This window comes from Mixophyes fleayi, chromosome 2 (assembly GCF_038048845.1).
Source record: "Mixophyes fleayi isolate aMixFle1 chromosome 2, aMixFle1.hap1, whole genome shotgun sequence".
Classification (NCBI taxonomy): domain Eukaryota; kingdom Metazoa; phylum Chordata; class Amphibia; order Anura; family Limnodynastidae; genus Mixophyes; species Mixophyes fleayi.
In genome coordinates, this window is record NC_134403.1 from 115,389,384 (window position 1) to 115,411,594 (window position 22,211).

Here is a 22,211-nt window from a genome sequence, read left to right on the forward strand (position 1 = left end):
AATTCACTTTATTAATTTTCCAAATCTCAGTCCATGAATTATTAACAGCGGCTCTGTAATTGTATTTACTACATCCCTTTGTAGTGCACGTGATTAAAGCTGGTGGTCGAAAAAAAAATGTTTTGCGTAGCCTAAAGTTATCTTAAGTTGCGTTTCGGATTTGTGGTCTGTTCCAATCTGCAGCGTGCCCATATTTAATATTTATTGTAGTTATTTTTTGTTAGCCCATGAAATAACGTCCAAATGCCAAATGGTAAAATGCGTATTTTATTTTATATTTAAGAGTTCATGAGTGTCTGTGTGTGCGTGTGTGGGGGAGGAGGGGGGGGGTACAATTTTAAGCAAGGTGTGATGAACTGAATATATATGTATTTATTCTCCTCAGATCCAATAGATTTTACACTGTTGTACTTTGGAACAATTAATAGGATGACACATAGAGGAGATTTATTCGTTCCTATGTGGGTTTTTTTTCCAGTTATTTTATTCAGTCATTGCACTTGTTGAATGAAGACAAAAATAGTCTTAATATACCAAGAGAGCAAAATCGATAGTATCATGGCTGCTATTGTCTATTATTCATTCAGGATGGTCTAATCTAAACTGAAAGCTACTAGAAAACGAGTGCTGTTAAATAGGTATATAAGAATTTACTCCATTTCAAGGACTTAAAAGCTGTATAGTAGATAGAGAGCACTCTACACGACTTAGCCACTCAAGTGTGCTTACTTGTATCAGAACAGTGTATTTTGTCGATCTTGCTTTACTTATCGTCCTTTAATAGCGTCCGGGAAGTTATTTTTTTGTGAAAACTTGAAATCAGTAAAGTCATATACAAATATTATAATAACTAGAGGAGATAGTATGTCATAACATATAAAGTGCATCATCCCAATGCAGGTTTGAAAATGTTTGAATGTGTTTTATTGGAGAAACTTGTACACAACCACACACACAACACAGAACTTTCTACACAATGGACGATACTTGAAGTGAAAAGGTCATCTTCAATTTGGCCTTTTAACTTTTTGTATTGACGTCGAAAACGAATTTCTTTAATTAAATATTTGTATTTTATGATATTATTTTATAAAGTGGCGAAAGATAAGACACAAATACACACATTTTAAAATGTGTGTGTTGAAACACACAACTAATTTAGAAATTGCACAGCAGCGTGACAATAATCAAGTTTATATTTTCCTGTTTGTCTTTAATGTAATGTTTATGTAGAGTATTTGGCATATTCTATAATATCGGTGCACACTAAATAAGACAAGACCTCCTTTGATCGTTTGGAGCAGTAGGTGGCATCCTATAGCTCCTAATGAATCGCTAACAAGAAGCATGTTAGGTCAGCTTTTAAATCTGATAAAATAATTTTTAGTGCAAATGAAATCATATCAGCTACACCATTTGACACATTAATGACAAAACGGCAAACTTATTCCTAATAACTGCAAGAAAAATCTGACGCTGTTGAACACGTTCATTCCTCTCAAGACAACTGGCAAATTCCCGGATTTGTTTTATTATAAAGTGTAGTAAGTCTAAAATGGAAATTAGATACCAACTATCGTTACAGCAGAAAGAGCAAATAAAAGAAATCTTATTTTTCAGTGTGTACGATTTTAACTATACAGAGCATTCAACAATACAAAGCCGGGGATGTTTTAATGTTTGCATTTATTTAGAAGTATCTTGTCACCGTTGCACATCTTCATATTGCAGCTGGCGTACATAAATAGAAATAAAATATTGGGTTTGGGTGGGTGTGGAAGGATAAATAAGAAAGGAAAAATCTCTGCAAATCTGTATAAACAGGTAAAATGATGAGGCGTTTGGAGGAGATTCGTGTGGTCTCACATATTTACCATCATGTCAAAATGAATATATTTACAATATTTTGCTCTGCATCACACAATTACTGGACATCAATGTTGTGGATTTTTTTTTTCTTTTTTTGGGTGAAGACAGCCAAAAACAGTGAAATCACAGCACACACAAAGTCTACCGGAAACTAGCCTATGTAGTGCCCATATGCATAGAAAGTTTGCTCTGCAAACAAGGAAACAAAACAAGTTTTAAACGAGTCAGACTGCCAAATCTTCATATAAATATGTGTCACATATGCACGAGAGCCTTCAATGTGGAGAATGGTCCATCTAGGTTTCTGGAGCACCGATTCTGAAAATGTTGGTCTGAAATATATATCTCAACGTTGGGCTTTGACAGAGGGCTTTTATCTCCTGTAGGATGGGAGATATGATACATTTAAACATAATGTACAGATTGCAAAATCAATGACACTGCCGTAGTGCAAAACTTTTAAAGAAGCAGTGATCTTAACCTTTGTGTATACTGATTACAATAAACAGAAAGTTTAATAATGCAGGCCCTCATTAATGCTCTCCAAACCTAAAAGACATATATTACTAAACACAAGACATATCACATTCCAATCCTACAAATGATAGCAGTGAGCGGGTGACATGGTTTTTGGGGTGCATTTTTTTATATTAATATTGGCATCCAATAAGTCAAATTTGATATTCTCGTCAAAACATTAGTTACCAACACTTGGTAGAAAGAAATAATTCCTGTCTGTTATCTGACCCGATGAGTTGGCTACAGCAGCTCTATTACCCGCAATACACAGCCCTCCCAGGGACCAGTAACAAGAGACAGAATGGGAACAGCACAGAGCAAGGGGACGGGAAATAAGACACAGCCTCTGATAAAATACTGATAATTTCACATTATTATTATTATTATTATTATGATCATCACCAACACTTTTACCCCTACGGCTTCAATGTGATGTGTTTTATACGAGTTATCCTTGTCCAAAGCAAGTACACTTCCCCTTGATTTTATTTTAGTATTAAAATTCAAGAATAGATCTACAGTTTCCAGACAGTCACTGACGCCCGAATTCATCCCCTGTACTGTAATGTATATTGTCCATTGGTCCCGGCAATAAATAATCTGTTTTAGTTTCTTTTAGGTTTTATTTCGTAAGATTTAATCCTCCGTCTCAAATTTCACTAAAGTCCTCTATGAGTGAAAAGCCCTCCTCCCTCCAACAGACAAATAAATTAACTGGATAAACTTAGAATAAATAAATAAATAAATACATAAATAGTGGGGCTTTAGTAATTTGCAGAAAATTTCATTCTTTTCTGCTTTTGTCTCTGATTACAGAACCAGACCCTCACCACGTTCTTTTTGAGGTCCAGTTTCTCTGCTATGGCCGCTATCTTCTCTGAGGAGGGTCGCGGCTGGACAGCAAAATAAGCTTCCAGGGACCTCTTCTCCGGGGCGGCGATGGAAGTCCTCTTGCGTTTCTTTTCCCCCCCATTGAACAGTTCGGGCTTGTTCATTTTTTCCCTCTGGGCCCCCTCGGCCTCCTCCAGCCAGGCTTGCAGGATGGGTTTAAGAGCTATCATGTTATTGTGGGACAAGGTGAGGGACTCGAACCTGCAGATGGTGCTCTGGCTGAGGGAACCCACCCCGGGGATTTTCAAGTTGGCCAAAGCAGATCCCACATCCGCCTGTGTCACCCCCAGCTTGATCCTCCGCTGCTTAAAGCGCTCGGCGAAGGCTTCAAGCTCCCGCGGGTCAGTCTCAGAGTCGCATATAGAGGCCAATCCTATCGTTCCTACGGCCGAGGTCACCTGTCCACCGTGTCCATGATGTGCAGCCACCAGCCCTTGGTGCTGGAGGGCAGAGGTCATGCTCATGGCTGCCTGGTGGGAAAGGTGACTCAGGCCATGCATGTGACTGTGTGGATGGGCTGAGGTGGAAATCAAGCCTCCTCCACCACCACCTCCGCCGCCACCACCTCCCCCTCCGCCTCCTCCACCACCCCCGACTCCATCATGTCCACCGGTGGTCATAAGTGCAAGGGACGGGGACGTAACATGATCCAGCAAGTCTCCGGGCTCCATCCCCTGGTGGTGGTGATGATGATGGTGATGGTGATGGGCGAGTGGCACAGTGGAGTTGGAGGAGCATTGCACGCTGCTCATGGTATGGTAAGTGGCATCAGGTTTATAAGGATGGCTCTTGCCCTGGGACACTGCCATATCCACGGCGGCCAGCGCTTCGGCCCGGGCCAGTAGAGTCTCATCTAGGCTGGCGAAGATATTGCTCTGCAGCTGAAATTGGAACAAATAACAATAGGGTTAGAATAGAAACAATACGAGGAAAACCGTGTAAAACAAAATACACCCAAAACGTAAACAATGTAACACAATAAATGGACATATAACAAACCAGCACCGAGTCTCACATTGTGGCACAAGAGAAGAAAGTACATTACTATTGAGGCCGACTCAGCAAACGAAAAGAGCTAGTGTAGGAAGCTGAGGTCTGTGGCTATCATCACTCAGACCTCAGCTGACTACAGGACAATGTATAAAAGATCATTATATACAGAGGTTGTGCATTGTAACGCTTTCTATATATGCCATATATACAGCACAGGAAATGCATAAATGTTGAGACACAGGTCAAGAAGCAGGAAAAAGTGTAAAGAAAAAAATAACCCTTTATAATTCATATAAAAAGAAAATTAAGCCATTGACTTGATGACTTACCGGTGGCGTTGGCAGGCATGCTCTTCTTATTGCTTCCGAACTAGAGTGCAGAGAGGTGTACTTATGTTCAGGTAAGCTCGGGTGCATTGCAAAATGATGCTGCTTGCTGTTCATTGACATCATCTTGAAAGAATTGCATGGAATCCTGAAGTACTCCTAAAGTGAGAAGAAGAAAAGTAACCCCGGTTCTTGTGATGGGGATGCTGCAGCCCTTGTCTTGCCGTTTCTGCTACAGCTGCTGTTAAATCTCCCGATGACCACACAGTGAGCCTCTCTCCAGCCTCTCCTCTCACTTATCTGTCTGCTCTATTCTACTACTGGGATGAGATGCCTGCTTACACCTGAGCCCCAGATCTCGCAGCACCAGCCGGGTTCCTGTATCGCGAGACTCCAGGCTACTCGCTTGACAGACATCAGCTGTCTGTGGGCTTGTTGCTTTTACTGCTCAATTGGAAGTCTGGGCGGTGCTGGTGACTGGAGGCTGCTCTTATAGTGACCAGTAGACACCAGAGCAGTGCAGGTGTTACACCTGGAAGCAGCCACTAGGCATGCGCCTTCCACATTGCTCTACAGCAGCATTCTATACATAGTGTTTGTTTATTCCCCTATATCGGTATGTGCTTTAAATTGTATATAGCTATATGTAAATTGTATTTACATCACAATGACTGTCGGAACTTCCGTGTTTCTAAAAGAATGGACAGCTTTAAATAATTCTCAGTCTCAACCAGTAGATGGTGGCTTTATTTCCACTTTATTCTCTATATATGTATTTGTTATACACACAGAAACGCACACCATATCTATTTAGTGTTACTACAACACGAATAAATAAAATCAGAATTGATCAGATGTAGAGGTAATATAATATAAGCTATATGAGCACGGAGATTGCCTGGATTATTTCACCCCTTGCAGAACTCTCCTCCGGCAGCACAAGGGTGCATTGTGAACAGGCTCCATTTACAGCTACAGCCAGACTTGAAGGCAGCGCCACACTGTAGCGCTCCCCAGCACATTCTAATGCTCCTTTCTATTAGTGTCTATTTATTTTGCACACCGATAAACATATCTAGAATGACAATCTCAATTAGCATTTTAATGAATCATCTCCCAAAACAGTGACCCAGAAAAAGTAGCATATAAAGTGTATTTGTTGGCACAATAGCTGTGATGGACAGCTCCGTAATAGCAATAATACACATCAATGATACTGTAAAGTAGAGAACCAACACATATACACAATGATATACACAGCGCTCATCATTGTCATGTATTTTGGTTGTGCTAACGCCGCTCAATAGGATTCTCAGACCTAGAGAAATGCTAGAGGAGGGCGAGAGTCAGGGTACCATTCATTATGTCATCTCAAGGGATGCATATATGAAACTTTAAATCAGATGGGTATTGACTAGAATCTAAGCAATTCCTAGGCAGCATCGCATATCATATTAACTTTTGTCAATGATGGCTATTGAAATTTACATATGTACACACACATCGACTAATAAGCCCCGTCAACAATTAAACGATTGAACCAAACACTAATATCCTAATATTCATATAATAATCTTAATTAAATAGCTGCATTTTCAGAGAAATCGACTAGGCAAGATACTTCCCATTTGAAAGGTAAGGGTCTTCCACTTGTGTGGAGCGACACACTGCCATATAAAACGTAATTTCAAAGAGAATAATAAATGTGTGGAAGTCATTGGTAACTGATTTGTCTACTGGGAGAAGGCTTAGGAGACATACTTGATCTGCAAGGCCTCATTCTGAAGGAAAAGAAAGTAATGCAGAATAATCTGCCTTCCACTCTCCAGAAGAGCACCCCTCAAGGATCATCTAATTGCCATGCAAAGAATCACAGCAAACACGAAATAAATTGCATTTATTGCACACTCTTGAGCACTAATTACTTTTGAGACATCTTTTTGGACCGTGAAGTATGACATGACTGCACTTTCTACTCCATCCCAACCGGACATAATAGCTTCCTCTAAACCACATTTTATCTACATTGTAGGTTTACAAACTGACCTTAACAGTGAAACGTGTGCAGAGCGTTGTCACCTAGCTAATTGTAGATATTTTTAAAACATGCTGCGTACATTAAAAATGTCCTTACAATTTTATACAGGTGGATGCACAAAAAGTATTTCCATGTCCAAACCAGGGCTTTGCTGGCATCAGCAGAGACTAGCTAATTACAGATGTACAAACTGCAATTATTCCCTTTACTGCCAAAGTGTAGAATGTTGTCAAATTAAAAATTAAAAGACTAGAACGTTGTGTAAGTCCCTGGAAACGTCAGCGAAGGAAGAAAGACAGTTGATTGACTTATATGCTTACTTTTGATGCTTCTTACTATAGTAAAATTGCGAGTGGATGAAGCGAGCTCTTCCTGCTCCCAAACACTCTAAACATTCACATGTAACTTCTATACACTGTCTAATGTACAATGCATGCGTCCGGATTGATCCCAGTACACACGTTGGATTTTTATTTATTTCCCTAGGCTCCCTAAAACCAAGTAAAAAAAATGCAGCCCCTCCCTCAATGAAAAAGATAGCCCCCATTTTCTCACAGTTGCCTTGGCATGTACAGAGGAGCTAGGAAAATAGTTGCCTTGTCATGTAACACATTGCCCTGATTTATTATAAAATTTTAACGAAATCATACATATTTTAGCAGCCTTTAATCACTGCATGAAAATTTAATTCATGAACTGTAGCGCGTTTAAATAAATGAAGTGTTAATTCATTAGGATTAATTAATTTGTTAAAGGATTGTGTGCAAGGTTAAGGTGGAATAAAACTCTTTTGTTAGTTTCGTGACTTAATAATGAGGTTTAGTTAGCAGTTAAAAGCTGGAGCAGGGCTTGCTGGTTCAGAGTGTGGATAAACACTAAGCCATGGAGCTATTCAAACCACAACACAGCAGGGATATGAATGAGGTTTATCTTCATAGCATATAGATGTTACTGAAGAAGAAAAAAACCCTTAAGTCTATCACTTGTTTTACAGCCTCTAAAAAAAATGTCAGCAGCAGAAGGGTTAACGCGTTCTATTAACCCCATCATATGTTGACTAGTGCTGATTAGGACCACTTCACTGGGAATGGGATCAAATAATTCAGTGTCAGCCCTTGGGGAATCCTGGCTTGTATAGCCACAATCACTACTATGGATAATGAGGTTGCACCGGATGAAATCCAGGCAAGGGTCGTCGGATTAGGCCACAGGCACTGCACATTTTATTTGGATAATCAGCGAGGATGATATGTGGAGGTCTCGCTGATCATGGTGTCTGACATTTACACTGCGCATCCTGCCTGTCCATTACAATGTAATAATTAAGAGATGCCAGAAAATTAGCGCAGCCAAGTGTTCACAAAAGTCACCAAGCATAGCAGAGGAAAGCATCACCTGCCACGAACACAATGATGGGTACCCCCCTGGACCTGTCAGGATTGTTAATTTAGAGGCAGTTATTGTGGTCTACACGCAGCCGTTCATGTCAGAAGTAGTTGAATTACATCGTGTAATTCATCTCCCCACATTGGTGGCAAGTGGTGGACTGAATTGGCAAGTGAATTGAAAGGCTGCATATGTTGGATCAGTCCACAATATGGCTGTCTATTTGCAGTTGGCAAGTCCACTTTAACACTCTTGTTGGAGCTTACATTTGATAGGTCATGTCACTTTCCGTTATTATTCGGTTTACTAAATAATAGGCACAGACGCGTTCATATGTTGCTCGTGTTCATTAGTTACACTCCACTGCTAACATGTGTGATGATTATTGGAGAATGACCGCCTGATTGTGCATTTAGTGAGAGATATACAGGCTCTCTCTGACGTGGCATTGACATTTCCCTGATTAATTAAAACTCCTTCCCTAAGATGTACTGTTTTCCTATAAACATTTACAACTTTAACAATGATGTTTTATGACCTAATTATACTCTCTCTCATTTGTAGTTAACATAGTATTGAGGTACGAGATAAACTTTTGGTATGTTTTATATGTGTAACCTTTCACACCATTGCAGCAAGTATTGATGAAGGAGTATTCTTAAATATCAGTAAATCTGAGCTTTCATGGACCGATTCCTAGATTAAGACAAATTAGAATACCACTTCTGAATATCACTGCACTTCCATATAAAAGTAGTTCGTTTTAATCCTGTAGGCATTTCATCCACTAGGCAGTGAAATCTTGCTTTGCTCAACTCTACAAATGTGGAATTTGGGATAAAATACTATTTGGAATATTCATCAAGTTACCTTTTCGTGCTCTGTACCATACAGGTGACAGGGAGCTCTATGAGGGATTACTGCATTTACAAATACAGACTATCACTGCTTGCTGTTTGTCAATATGCCAATCAGATACACAGTTAACATTTCACACTCCCTTGACTCATTTGCATGACAGAGGAACAGATGCTGCAATTGCTACTATTTTATGAGCAGAACCAAACGTAACACGGTGTCAAAAATGGACATTTGCACAAATACAATATTCGAACACATCCATTTCTGAAACCCACAAAGTGCCTTTTATATAAAGTGGAAACGGAACTTTTTCTGTACCTGAAGACCTTGGCTGATACAGCCTCACAGAACTGCTCTGCAGTAAGTAACGGCGAGCGAACCGGCAATAATTCGATTCGCGGATCATTTCATTACTCCCTCCCAGTTGGTATTCAGAAAAGAAGCACACTTGCAATCTAAATGGACAGAGACGATACTGCTTCATTCCAATTATGTTTGGTTTAGCTTTTCATAAAATAATTCTGCTTCTAAATTGTCCATCCTAAGGAATGAGAATACAATTTATTTATACGCAACAAATTGTACAGGGCAGGGCATTTTATTCAGACACATCACTGCCAGTGGAGCTTACAATCTAGTTCCCCTACAAGGCACATCAATCTAGATCATGCAGTTGTTTACAAGTTTAAGACATATTTATGTATGTTTTAAATATGTAATTCCCGACTATAGAAAGTGGACATGTAATTTCTCAGCATCCTATTAGGCTAGCTCATTTCACAAGCTGTACAGAAAAAAGTGTTTTGGTCTGTAATAAATCCAGTGCTATCTGTATACAATCTCAAACTGTCCAAATTGCCACTTATGTCTAGCTACAAGTAACCAATATTGGTTGTGAATTACAGCTTCATAAATGGAGTGTCTGAAAACCTAACACAACATAAGTAGGAGATACATGTCCTTTACTAGATTTTTTTTTCCATAGTGATGTCATATGTTCTTGCAGTCTTGCAAAAAGAAACAAAATGACAATTCGCTACTTCAACTCAGCCCAATTTGTATTATGGGGTGATTTACTGAAGTTGAATCTGTTTTAGTTTCCAATGTCCAATTAGTGCAAGTGTAACTGTCTATTTTTAATATTGCCTCCTTATGGAAATCGGTAATGAAAGCACATAAGCACCAAGTTGAAGTACCACTTTTTAAATAAACCCACAAGGGGCATCGATAATGTTATTTATGTCATATAAAATGGGCTTTATAACCCACCAGTGGAAGTACTCAGGCCCAGTTTCAAAGAAGGGACAAAGGTTTAGAAACATCAGACCAGGGCTGCAACAAGGGTTGTGCAACAGGGGTGATCGCCCAGAGCACAACGCTGAAGGGGGGGCGCAATTTAGGAATATTTTATGCTCATTTGGTTAAAATTGAGTGCTAGGGGGGAGGCATTTGTCTTTCTCGCCCCAGGCGCTAGAATTCTAAGTTATGGCTCTGCATCCGACCAATAAATAAAAAATATATTTAAGATGGTTAATAAGAAAATTAGACTTTAGAGAAGCAAAGGTTTGATTTTGCTTATTGGTGCTCCTGTCAAATACAGCTTTGGGAGCAGAGGACTGCATATGGGCCTTCTCAATGAACGCAGGCCATTCACCTACAAGATAGCGTTATATATACTCAGAGAGTAATATATTATTAGTGTGATACTATTCACTTTAATACACCCTCACAACTGTTTCAATCTCCACTCAAAACCACACTGGCTCCTCTTGTTTCAGCCTCTTCCACTTAGAATGTAAGCTCTCTAAGGAGCAGGGTCCTCCATACCCTGTTTTCATGTCTGCGTTTTTTTGTCTGCCTTGTATGTCCATGTTTTATGTATGTACTGTTATCTCTATTGTACTGCACTGTGGAGCACTGTGGCGCCTTACAAATCTACGATAATAATAATAATAATATATATATATATATATATATATATATATATATAAAAACAAAACAGGCAAGCTTCAATTAGCAAAAAATACCATATAGTATTTTTTTTTTTATTAAAAAAAGTCAGAGTGGTCAGAGGTATTTAATAATTTGCTTTTTATTTGTTTGGACATATATGTGAACTGTTCTGTATTAAGTCTTTTCTTATCACCAAAGAAAAACTATATTCTAAACTACAAAAAAAAGGTAATTTTGCTCCTGGTTATTTTCTTGCAGTTAAAAAAAGAAATGCATGAACATACCACACTTATTAATGTAACTATTTAACCATTAAAGCCACTTAATTAAATATGTGTACTGTACTAAAGTTTTGGTTAATATAGGATTTATATATTCATGTATTTTCCATTAGTTTTGTTTTTATTTAAATAATTTGTTATTTTGGAATTGTAGTTCTTAATTGATCAGAATATATCTGGGAGGAAGTTGGGATGTGACCATGCAATACTAGAACTGTAAATTGTAAATTTACTGCATCCTCTAGGGCAATGGTTCCCAAAATTTCATGCACTGGAAAACATCGAGATTTTTTTTTCCAACCGGGAACCCACAAATGTTTCGCAGCACTTCACCACAAATACACGGTTGATGTAATAATTAGATATTATTTTCTTGCATTTTGAAAGATTATCTTTTTGTTGGTCCTAAATATGTTTTGGAGAGGGGAGGTGACAATTCAGCACGTGGCTGATCAGATTCAGTTGATGCCGCTGCATTTTGTGGGTGTTTCAAGGCCAACATTTTTACTTCCCTTGTTTAACCAATGATCCATTGTCTATTCTAGCCAGAAAGAGGTGATTAAAGGTGCATACGTATTAAAGCGAAGGAAAAAGCTATCTAGCCCACTGAAATTGCTGCAAAGAATAGACTCCAATGTTAAAGTTTCATTTCTCCAGATACTGTAGAACAAGTACCCTGCCAGTTACAGAAAATATGTGGCAACCTGCAGCTCTCCAGATGGTGATAGGCCATTCTGATAATTCTAACTCCTCCCTTCCAGGCCGGACTTGATATGTTACCTGACTGGAGACGCATCACAAGTAGATCCATTCACTTGACAATGAGAACAATAATGCAGCCATCAAGTACCCCTATGAATTCCTGGTTGGGAACAACTGGTTTAGGGACTTCTATATGAGCTGAATGTAGATCATATGAATATATGTGGGGCTTTTTCTTAATATAACTCGAGAAGCGAGAAGAGCTTGAGTCTTCTTCGGCGCAAATACTTTCATTCCGGCTGGTGATCCTCAGTAGTGCATCTAATATTGTATTAGCCAAATTAAGAGGAAGTACAATGACCTTTATCTTCTCAGGATTCATAATTGCCATACGAGGGTAACACATCCCTACCCTGTGGGGGATGCATGGTAGTTTTTCTAGAAACACATGGATCAGGTTTGAGAGGAGGGCACAACCTGGAACTCTGCTTTGCCAAACAAGACATTACATCCCCACAAATGAACAGAGGCCCAGGCTGTGTTTGCTACCACTGCTATAGACCATCAATACCTGCAGGAGGCCTGAATAACCTTTAACACTTAAAGGATAAGCCATCAATATCCTTCCATTTGGCAGTTGCACCCCTTCCGCTGGAAGGCTATGTGAGAAAATGGCAAACAATGAAGGGCTACCATCAGGAAAGGGATTAGAACCTGGTATAGGAACTCTAAAGTACTTCACGCAACACGGCTCAGTACAGAAACTGAGAACATTGCAGGTTAATATATCAAAGCCTCAATCTACCATAATAATGGATTTAAGGACAGTTCCCAAAATAGAAATGTGAATGTACTTTTCAAAGTGTAACCAACAACTGCACACCATGGAAACAGCTATTTTGTGGGATCAACCAATATTCAGCACATCAGTTGTCTACAATTTATTGCCATTACTGATACACGAAGTAAGAAGAAGTGAAGCCTGTAGCCTGCATTCCATTGGTTTATCCCAAAATATATAGTGAATGGGTTCTTTAATTTTGGTTAAACATGTATTAGAGCCAATTGCTGTTTTTCTTCAAAGTGTCCACCCTCACCCTCTCTTACAACTTACCTTAGTTTTCACTCAATAAGATAGGCAGTTTAAAGAAGAATGTACTTATTGCAAGTTTAGTAAAAAGAAAAAACAAACAAAACAAAAACAATACATCTTGAGAAAAAGACACATTTACAAGTCATTAAAACAATGCAAAATCTTCATTATATTAACTATTAAAATAAAATGGTTCTTAGGGCACAATCATCATCATCTATTTATATAGCGCCACTAATTCCGCAGCACTGTACAGAGAACTCATTCACATCAGTCCCTGCTCCATTGGAGCTTACAATTTAAATAAACTAACACACACAGACACACACACTCACACACATAGACTAAGGGCAATTTAATAGCAGCCAATTAACCTACTAGTATGTTTTTGGAGTGTGTGTGAGGAACCGGAGCACCCGGAGGAAACCCACGCAAACATGGGGAGAACATACAAAAGTAAGATGGGGACAGGATACCTGGGGGAATATTTTGTATCATTTAAGGGTGTAATATGCATCAGATTCCAGGCCAGGTGGCCTGGAATCTAAACAATGAAGGATAATCATTAGCTTGGTAAACAAAACCTATGGTCTCTTGAGTTCATCCCTAATACTGTACTTCACAGCATCATTTAGAAGCAAGCCAGACATCACCACATTCTAATGAATTTCATTCCCCTCAGCAGGAGTCCATTTTCTCATTGCTCAATTAAAGATTTGCCTTGTGTTCCTCTCTCTCATCTAGCTAGGACTTCACTTTCTCTATTGTCATTTCCATTCCATTGTGAGTTAAAGGAGAGACAGATTTGGCAGCGCCTGATACCATCAATTTAAAACATTGAACAGTGTAGTTATTAAACGGGATCATTTGGAATAAGTAATGGCTGCAAATATAGTCACAAACAAATATCATTTGTGCTTGATTTGGCAAATCAATTTAATTATGTTTGAGAAAATCTTAATCACATATTTCAGTTGCTAAGGGGAATACACTGAGCTGTTCTCTTTATAGTCTACAAGTTTAAATTTCTATAAAAACAACCGAAATGAATATACATATTCACTCATATGCAATGTAGTATTACGGCAATTAGTATAGATTTGCACACAATAATAATTCAACACAATTGCATGCAAGGATTTTGACTTATTTTGCTCTGCTTAATTAACCTTTAAAGCTACACTGCATGGATACTAATTAAGACAGCTCAGTGACAGATTAATGTCTTTCTGATTTGGCACACCACATCTAAGGAAAACAATAGTTTCAATAGCAGGACTCAGCAACTACATTACTAACATGGGATGGACATAAGGGGCCCAGTCATTAAATTGAGATAAGTGTACCCGGGGCTCAAAAGAGGCTCCTTTGCATTCATTTACATCACACTGTATTTATGAAGCGCTCTTCTTATGTCTACAATGGGAATTTTAAATGCGGAATGGTTGTGGATGTGCAATTCTGAGATTCATACACATTTTGTTAGCAAATAAGAATATAACATTACATATTCATAAGACTTAAAAGCAGGAATTTTGGAAAGATACAAACCAGAGTACTCAATATAGTTAGGGATGAACACAATATGTGAGATGTTATATACTTAGCTGAAGCAGAAAGCTTGCAAATACATTAGTGTAATAAATTTGCTAATTAGTATAAGACAGTGGAAAAAAAAATACAAAATCTGTTCTTGAACAGCTGATTCCTAGCACTTGTCAACTGTCTACTAATTCTTTAGAGAGGAAGTTATATCGAGCAGGGTTTCAATATGCAGTGATGAGAGAAGGTTTGTGAATTATAGAACTATATGTTGCATGCATGGATTAATTTGACTATAAGTGAAATCTGATCTCGCCTAAAGTCCTAATAATAAATTAACATGTAACACACAAAACACTACTTTGTTTAACTACCAGTTTGCTCACAGAGATTTGTGGAAGTAATCACACCGTGATCAAAAAATGTATGGGGAGGTCGTAATAAGATGATGGAAATAAGGTGGAAAAAGGTTTCTGTTCCATTGATAAAGCCCTGTGTTTCAATCGGGTGTGATACACGTGTTCAACAGTTACATGATTGACATTTACATGCAAATTAGACAATAATATTATTATTATTATTATTATTATTAAAAGACAGCAATAATAGTTTGACAATTCTAATGTAGACAGTAATATTAGATGGACAATAATATACTAAACCCTAATACAGTCTACATTGGAATTGTCGACCTAATAATACATTCGAATTGCTGACTTTCTGAAGGTTGACCAAATGAATGTCTAGTCGTCAACCGCATTACGTTTCCATCAAACCTATAGTAGTACAGAAAGAGAGAAAATACAACACAATGGCCACACCAGACAGGTACGAGCCTAGATTTGTCGCCAGGTGTAGTAAGCACGTGCTTTAGTGAGAGGTAGCTCCTTCCTGCTTCCAGCAAGTAGAATGCCTAGAATAAATGTTATTTATGTGGCCACTTGACCCTCCTATTCCCACTTTCTTCTGCCTAGTCCAATCCAGAGTCCCATAACATTTTAAGGCCTTCAGGCTTTTCTTGCATTCACCGTCAGATTTCATGAATTCACACCCAAAAAGAAAGAAAACGGTAAAAAATTAAAACAATAAAAAAAAAAAAAAAAACAACAAAACAACCAACAAACCTTGGCATTCATGGAAGAATACGGTGTTTGTTAATGATTATGTAAATATGATCCAATAGGTTCTTGAAAGAATGCGGTGTGTGCAGATAAGGCAAAAGTGGAACCTTTAGGTATAAAAGAGAATTATTATTTTGGGAGAAAATACTGAACCTCATCTCCCAAGCACGGCCGTGGGGTATCAGGGTCTGTGTTTTCTTTGCTGTGTCACGATCACTAAGGAAACAAGTCATTCTGGGATGCAACAGCAGATTCTACAGTAAAAGTCAGATGACCGATACACTTTTTTGGAAAAGCCAAGTCAAAGTCCTGATCGGTTGAAATGTCATGGCACAAACTAAAGATTTCAGCCACAACAAGCCAAAGACAGCAGTGAGTTGAAGCAGTCAAACAGTCAAAGCCATGTAAAGGGATGATCAACATGTACAGGAAGCCTTTGGTTGAAATAATTGCTGCTAAATAACTTGCCACCAGTTATCAAATCATTTTTCAATTAAATGCAGAGATATGTTTGATCAAAAAGACACTACAAAGTACATTTGTGTTGTTTTTTAATGAGACTTTCTTAATCTATTATTAAGATGTAGATTAAAATCACAACGTATTTAGGTCAAATTAATGCAGGACTACAGATAATACTACAGAGTTCACAGATGTTCTCTCAACTTCTATGCTCTGGTATTTTTATCACAGTATATTTGTTCTGTCTTCCTTGTTGTATTGCTCTGGTGAATATTTATGCTACACAGAAATGTAGAATACATCTTATAAGCCAAGATATAAGTCTGCATGGCCATCAAAGGTTAACACTCCCAAAGAAATATCACCTATTACTGGTTATAAGTGGAGAAAGGAGACAACCAAACTGCACAAGCAAAGAAAGCAAATTATGCAGATATATTTTACTGCAAAAAATGTCTACTTTTGAACGACCTCTTCGCAAAAATATGCCCCCTCCGTACCGCATTCATAAGGCTCTACTGTGAGCTCTGGATGACCTTAGCCTGCCCCGCACTCCTTCAAGATCCCATTGTGGGGGACCTCAGCATTTAATTACACCGGGATATTTTTAATTAAGCCAGTGGATTCCAAACTTTTTCAGTTCAAGACACCTTTAGGGTCTCAAATTTTTTTTCAAGGCACCGCTAAACCAAAATAATTACCAAGTAGTCCCCCGCCTTGCTTACCACTGGCCCTGGCCGAGGAGCCCCTGTGAGATCCCCAAGGCTCCCCAGGGAGCCTAGGCGCACAGTTTGGGAACCACTGAATTAAGCTTGTTTTCTTGCCAAATAATATTTAATAGTCACTGGTTTACTAATCATACCTAAACATTTCAGCTTTAACAAAATAATCTCCGAAAGGATTTCCTGGCATTCTTGGTTAAAACAAAAAAAGCCTAATCACTGATCAGGGTCTTCCTGTAACAGATTCCACCGCACTCCCTACTACTCTGCTGCTCCATTCTTACATAGAAACTAGATGGTCTTCTCCTTTATAGGAGCAACACAATCGCTTTCTGTTCCATCGTCATCGATAACTGAGGTGGTATCAGGAGTAAGGTCGTGTTTTAACTTCTTTTAGAAATAAGGTTCTATAGAACACTGAATTTTGGAATTGCCAAAACCCAGATCACTAAATAGTTTCACACATTGTTTACTGGACAAGGAAAATGGACCAACCGTATTTAATGTCCATTAGCAGCCAGGTTTGGAGATCCTAACATTATTGCCTACATGAATCAAGAAAACTTTGGCAAAACCCAGTGGTCGTTTGTTTAAATTAATATTCAGGATTTAAACAAAACCAGTTACTCAACATAAACTATCCACATATTCTCAAAGTTATGATAACTTCAATTTCAAGATCCAAAACATGCAAAAATCTTGCATGAGAGATTGAATATTCATAAGGGAGTATAATATTTATTGAATTCGTAAAGCCATTTGTAGCAAAATTGTATTTATTTCTTATACAAATATGTCACTTTAATTGAATGTAATAGACAAACAACCAATAACAAATATAAAAAACATACCATCTATGTAGTAGTGATTAAAAGTTTTTCTTGATCGTTTTAAACTGCACAACCCTTTCTTTTGATGAGCGGCATGATTGCTTCTATCCTCTGTGACTTCTACCCTTACCAAGACACAGCTTACACAAGGTCTGTACTCTATGGCCATCTGAGGCTGCAGAATTTTTAATGAGTAAGAGGAAGCTGTATGTGATTGGCCACTACCCTTCAAATCAGGTGCCACCATCTTTGAACATTTTCCACTAACATCTGGAGAATATATCCTTTGGTAGGACATAGCTCAGTAATTGCAAGAGTCCATTACCAGCTACTCATAGGGAAAGGACTTTAAAAAACAAACAAACAAAACAAAAAACACTTAAACACGAAAACAGAATACTTAAAGCATCACTATCTGTACTTCTGCTTTCCTCTTGTGACAGGCTATGCAAAACTGGTTGCCCTGTCCCTTCAGAACACAGAAGTAATTGAATAGATTGATAAGATGATAAATACTGTGGATAAAAGGAGTAAATTCTGTTCACATGATTGGAAGGTCCAGTCCTGATTCTAGTCCTGGCAAGAAGCAGTTTGTTTACTATCATAAACAACAAAAATTACCTCTGGGAATTAAGGAATATTTGTTCTTGCCAACTTTTAACTGGTCAAGACTTGCTGGCTACTTCAAATGGAACCCAATTTACAAAATACAAATTAAAAATTGCTTTGACATTGCTGCAAGGTGAGAGTTTTGTTACAAATGGCTAGTGAAATAAAAGAATTTAAATATGAAAATACAGTAGTAACCCTCCCATTAACCACACACTCCCCTTCTCCCACTACCCTCACATACCACATCATTAAAAAGGTATTAAGTTATATTATTATTTTCATATACTTTTTTTTAGAATACAGCCATTGCTGCAATACTAGTATTGGCCTGTCTTTTAAGTGTGCATTATAAATATACTAACTTACACTTATTATTTGCAATATTAAGTATATACAATTCCCATTGCTGTTACTTAATTCCCTACAATGTTTGCACAAAATAATCTAGATTCAGTGTTTCAATGATTTTGAAGGACTGTCATTATATGGGTTAAGCATTTTTCGTTTGGCTGGGGGACTGTTATTGGAGCTTTGAGGGATACAAGTGCACTGACAAGTTGATTCTGTAGTAAGTCCTGACAAGGCCACATTAAAAGAGGAGGGCTGAAATATAACTTCACCTTCAGGTTGTGATGATGACATACAGGGAGTATTTGTATTAAACAGATTGTTTTCAAAGTCCTTTTCATTGGTATCACTGGGCAATGGGCACCTAAAGAATTGTGACTGTTTACCGTTCTCATTTGCAGATGAAGAATATGGGCTATGTGAACCATATGTTTTAGGGTTTATACTTTTTGCTTGATGAGACAATGTAGCTTTTTTAGAGTTTTTACAAACTTGAATTGTAGAGTTACTTTGAATCTGCTGTTTTGGAGACAGAAGAGACTCATTGCCATGATGAGCAATTTTCTGGCCTTCCAGATCACACATCATGTAACTGAACTCTGTGACTTTATCATGGAAGGCTGTATCCATGGAGTTCTCACTTGAGGTTCTGGTGCGGGTAACGCCTTCACCACTTATCGTGGTTAGCGCTCCGACTGATCTTTTATCTGCTGAATTTGCCCCTTGTTTTCCCACTTGCAAACTATTGTCAGTTTTTCTGGGTAAATCAGAGTCCTCCTTCTGCTGTCCACAATTATTTTGGCAAAAATTCCCAAAAATAGGTTTGGATTCCTGAAGATCTGTGCTCTCACCAGTGTTCAAACGATTTTTTGCAAAGGCCAGTTTGCCCAGTTCCCTTTTTCCAGGTAAGTCATCAAACACTAATTTTCTAAGATACGTCAGAGGCTTTTTTAAACTACCATGGTTGACTGAATCCCCTGCTTTGCTGTGTGGCGTGTTCAGCTGAAGGGAGCTGAAAGGCAGCGATGAAGAAGGGCTAGCAAAGTTTTGGAGCAATGTTTCTGTACCACCTCTTGGCTTGCTCTTATCCCAATGCATTTGTTCACTAGCATCCAACATAGTAGAAGGGTATCCACTTACTTTGGTTTTTAGTTCAGGTGAAACTAAATGTCCATTTATAGATTGTGCTTTGTTTAATCCATATGCGTGTCCATTTGAAGTGGAGCAGATGCTGTTGGAACCCTCTGGAGTGGTTCCAGTTTTATGATTGTGGTTTGGAAACAGTTCTCCTGCATTAGCTTTTGCACAGAGTTGTGCACTTCTAGCACCATTTGCATGCACTTCCACAAAGGCAGCGTTTTGACATTCAGGATTTTCTTTTTGCTCATTCTCTGATGGCCTTTTCAGTTCCTTAATCTGAGCTTCCACTTCTTCTATGTATTGATCACTCCTCTCTAGAGCTTTTTTAAGTCTGCTTGTTTCTCGTTCATACTGATCTACTTTCGCTTGTAACGCAGCCACTGTAAACCTTCCAAATCTTAAAGAGAAGGAGAGAGAGAGAGAGAGAGAGAGAGAAAGTTCAACTAAGGTTTGAACTCCAAATGCACAGGAACATTTTACTAGAGCACTGAAATCATTTTTCTTCACAACAATAACAATATAAAGAAAATGTTTTACTTGTATCACAGATGCGTTGGCATTATTTTTTTTTTAAGAAATAGAATGTTCAAGAATGACACTGAAATGTTACAGCTTAAAAAAAAAAAAAAAGGAACTTTACACCTGATTTAATACTTTGTGGAACAAAGTTTATTTTTATGAAATAGATTTATTAACATAGAGTGAATTGTGCAAATCACTGATTCTAAATCATGTTGGGAAAAAATTTCTCCATGTGCAGAACTTGCTTTTGGGTAATGGCAAGCACATGTCAGTCCTGTGTGTCAATACAATGCCCCCCCCGAGTATTCAGTGTATAACTTGGTACAGTGCCTAGATAGAACCAAGCCACACAGAGTATTTTGCCTTTTTGAGGCTCATCAGTGCAAGGTAGATTTTTCAATGCATAATCCCCAAATTACACATAGATGTCTTGTCAAAAGAACCTTGAAACAATAATCATATCTACAGGAACAGAGAAATGGAACAGTGTGGAAGACACTGTAGAGCACTGTGGAACCTTACAAATCATCAATACTACTAATAAGGTAGTCCAATGATTTGGGATTCAATGCTTTATACTGGTATTCAGAACAGAAGAGCATCACAGAAGAAACACATCAATGAAATAATGAACCAGAAACACCATCAGTTTTTCCTTTATCCTATTTCCCCCCCCTGAAAGCCCATGTGTATAAATCATAGTAAAATCTGCATAATTTATATCTGTAGGCTAATTACAGCTTAGTCATTAATATCTTTAATTAAATCAGAATGTGAAAACATTCTTAATTAATGTTAGTGAAATGATCTTAAAGAACCAGCACTTCTGTTTAAATAACTGCAACCAGAGGAATACCTCGACTTTAGCAAATGAACATGAGAGGATTGTGTGCGCATCACTTAAGTGAGGACACACGTTTACTAAAAGCACGTGCACTTCTTATGCAGTATGCTGGTACTGCTGTGCTTGTTCTTTATTGTGTCTTTAGTTCTTACAGATCCATCTGATGAGAACAGTCTAGGCATGTAGGGCCCCGATTCAATAAGGGAGGAAAGATAAATAAGGAGTAACTTTGCACCTTGGTAAAACCATGTTGCATTAGAGAACGAGATAAATAAAAAATGTGATGGCAGATTTATACTTGGAATAGGGCATGTCCTAGATCAGTGTTGGCTAACCTGTGACACTCCAGGTGTTGTGAAACTACAAGTCTCAGCATAGCCTTCCAGTAATAAGTTGCTATATATTGGCAAAGCATGCTGGGACTTGTAGTTTCACAACACCTGGAGTGTCACAGGTTAGCCAACACTGTCCTAGATCAACTGTAAAAATAAAGCCATCAAGTATTAGTGTGTTACATGAAAAAACAGCCAATAATTTCCTTATGTGCAAAATAATAAACAGATTTGCTCCTCTTGTATTGTAACATGGTTTGTGCAGGAGAAAAGTTACTACTTTTTTGCCTTACTTTCCTTACTGAATCAGGTCCGTAGCGTTTAAAAATATATATGTAAAGTGAAGACACATGTTGACCTATACTCATACACTTTATCTGTTGTAAGAACATTATTTAAACTGGCATCCCTCTTAACCAGTCCTGTATTCCTTGGTTCGCACAATGCGCTCTCATGCAAAACTGTCATTCCGCTGGTCAAAAGGTCTCTAATTAGCTCAATCAGGCACATCAGTTTGTTCTACATCTCGAGAGCAAGTTTGTCAGAATGATCTATGATGACTGTAAAGAATATGTAACAGACCAAGTGTTTGGTACAGCAGGTTATAAAATACATTTATTGATTCATCTGGAAAGACTGTCACAAACAGTTCTTTGATGGAATGACATTTTTATAAGGCAAAAGGACAAGTAGATAAGCGCGCTAGATAAAAGCTCATAAGCAGAGAATTGATTAAGAATAGTAATACTATATGCAACAGGGTCAGACTTTCCTATTCCAAGGTCTATAAATGATTTCAGGCATATTCTGATTAAACTTACACA

General features: G+C 38.1%; 2 protein-coding genes across 2 annotated transcripts in view; both read right to left on the reverse strand.

Moving 5' to 3' along the window:
- Window positions 1-1,550: 1,550 nt before the first annotated feature.
- Window positions 1,551-5,043, reverse strand: POU4F1 (POU class 4 homeobox 1). Its single transcript, XM_075198042.1, has 2 exons — window positions 4,602-5,043; window positions 1,551-4,160 (listed from the first exon to the last, which is right to left on the reverse strand). Exons 1-2 carry the CDS (start codon window positions 4,722-4,724, stop codon window positions 3,153-3,155), a joined length of 1,131 nt encoding a protein of 376 aa, XP_075054143.1. The 5' UTR covers window positions 4,725-5,043; the 3' UTR covers window positions 1,551-3,152.
- Window positions 5,044-18,457: 13,414 nt separating this feature from the next.
- OBI1 (ORC ubiquitin ligase 1) overlaps window positions 18,458-22,211 on the reverse strand; it is a 13,420-nt gene continuing 9,666 nt past the window's right edge. Inside the window, exon 6 of the mRNA XM_075199874.1 lies at window positions 18,458-20,086. Within this exon, the coding sequence (XP_075055975.1) occupies window positions 18,652-20,086 (1,435 nt within the window). The 3' untranslated portion in view covers window positions 18,458-18,651. The remainder of the gene's footprint in view (window positions 20,087-22,211) is intronic.

What these genes read in the sequence shown, in the direction of transcription:
- POU4F1 (XM_075198042.1), bottom strand. Translation starts at nt 4,724, where the DNA reads ATGATGTCAATGAACAGCAAGCAGCATCATTTTGCAATGCACCCGAGC. An exon ending in CATGCCTGCCAACGCCACCG is followed by an intron (nt 4,161 to 4,601) that starts GTAAGTCATCAA and finishes TTCCAATTTCAG; the next exon opens with CTGCAGAGCAATATCTTCGC.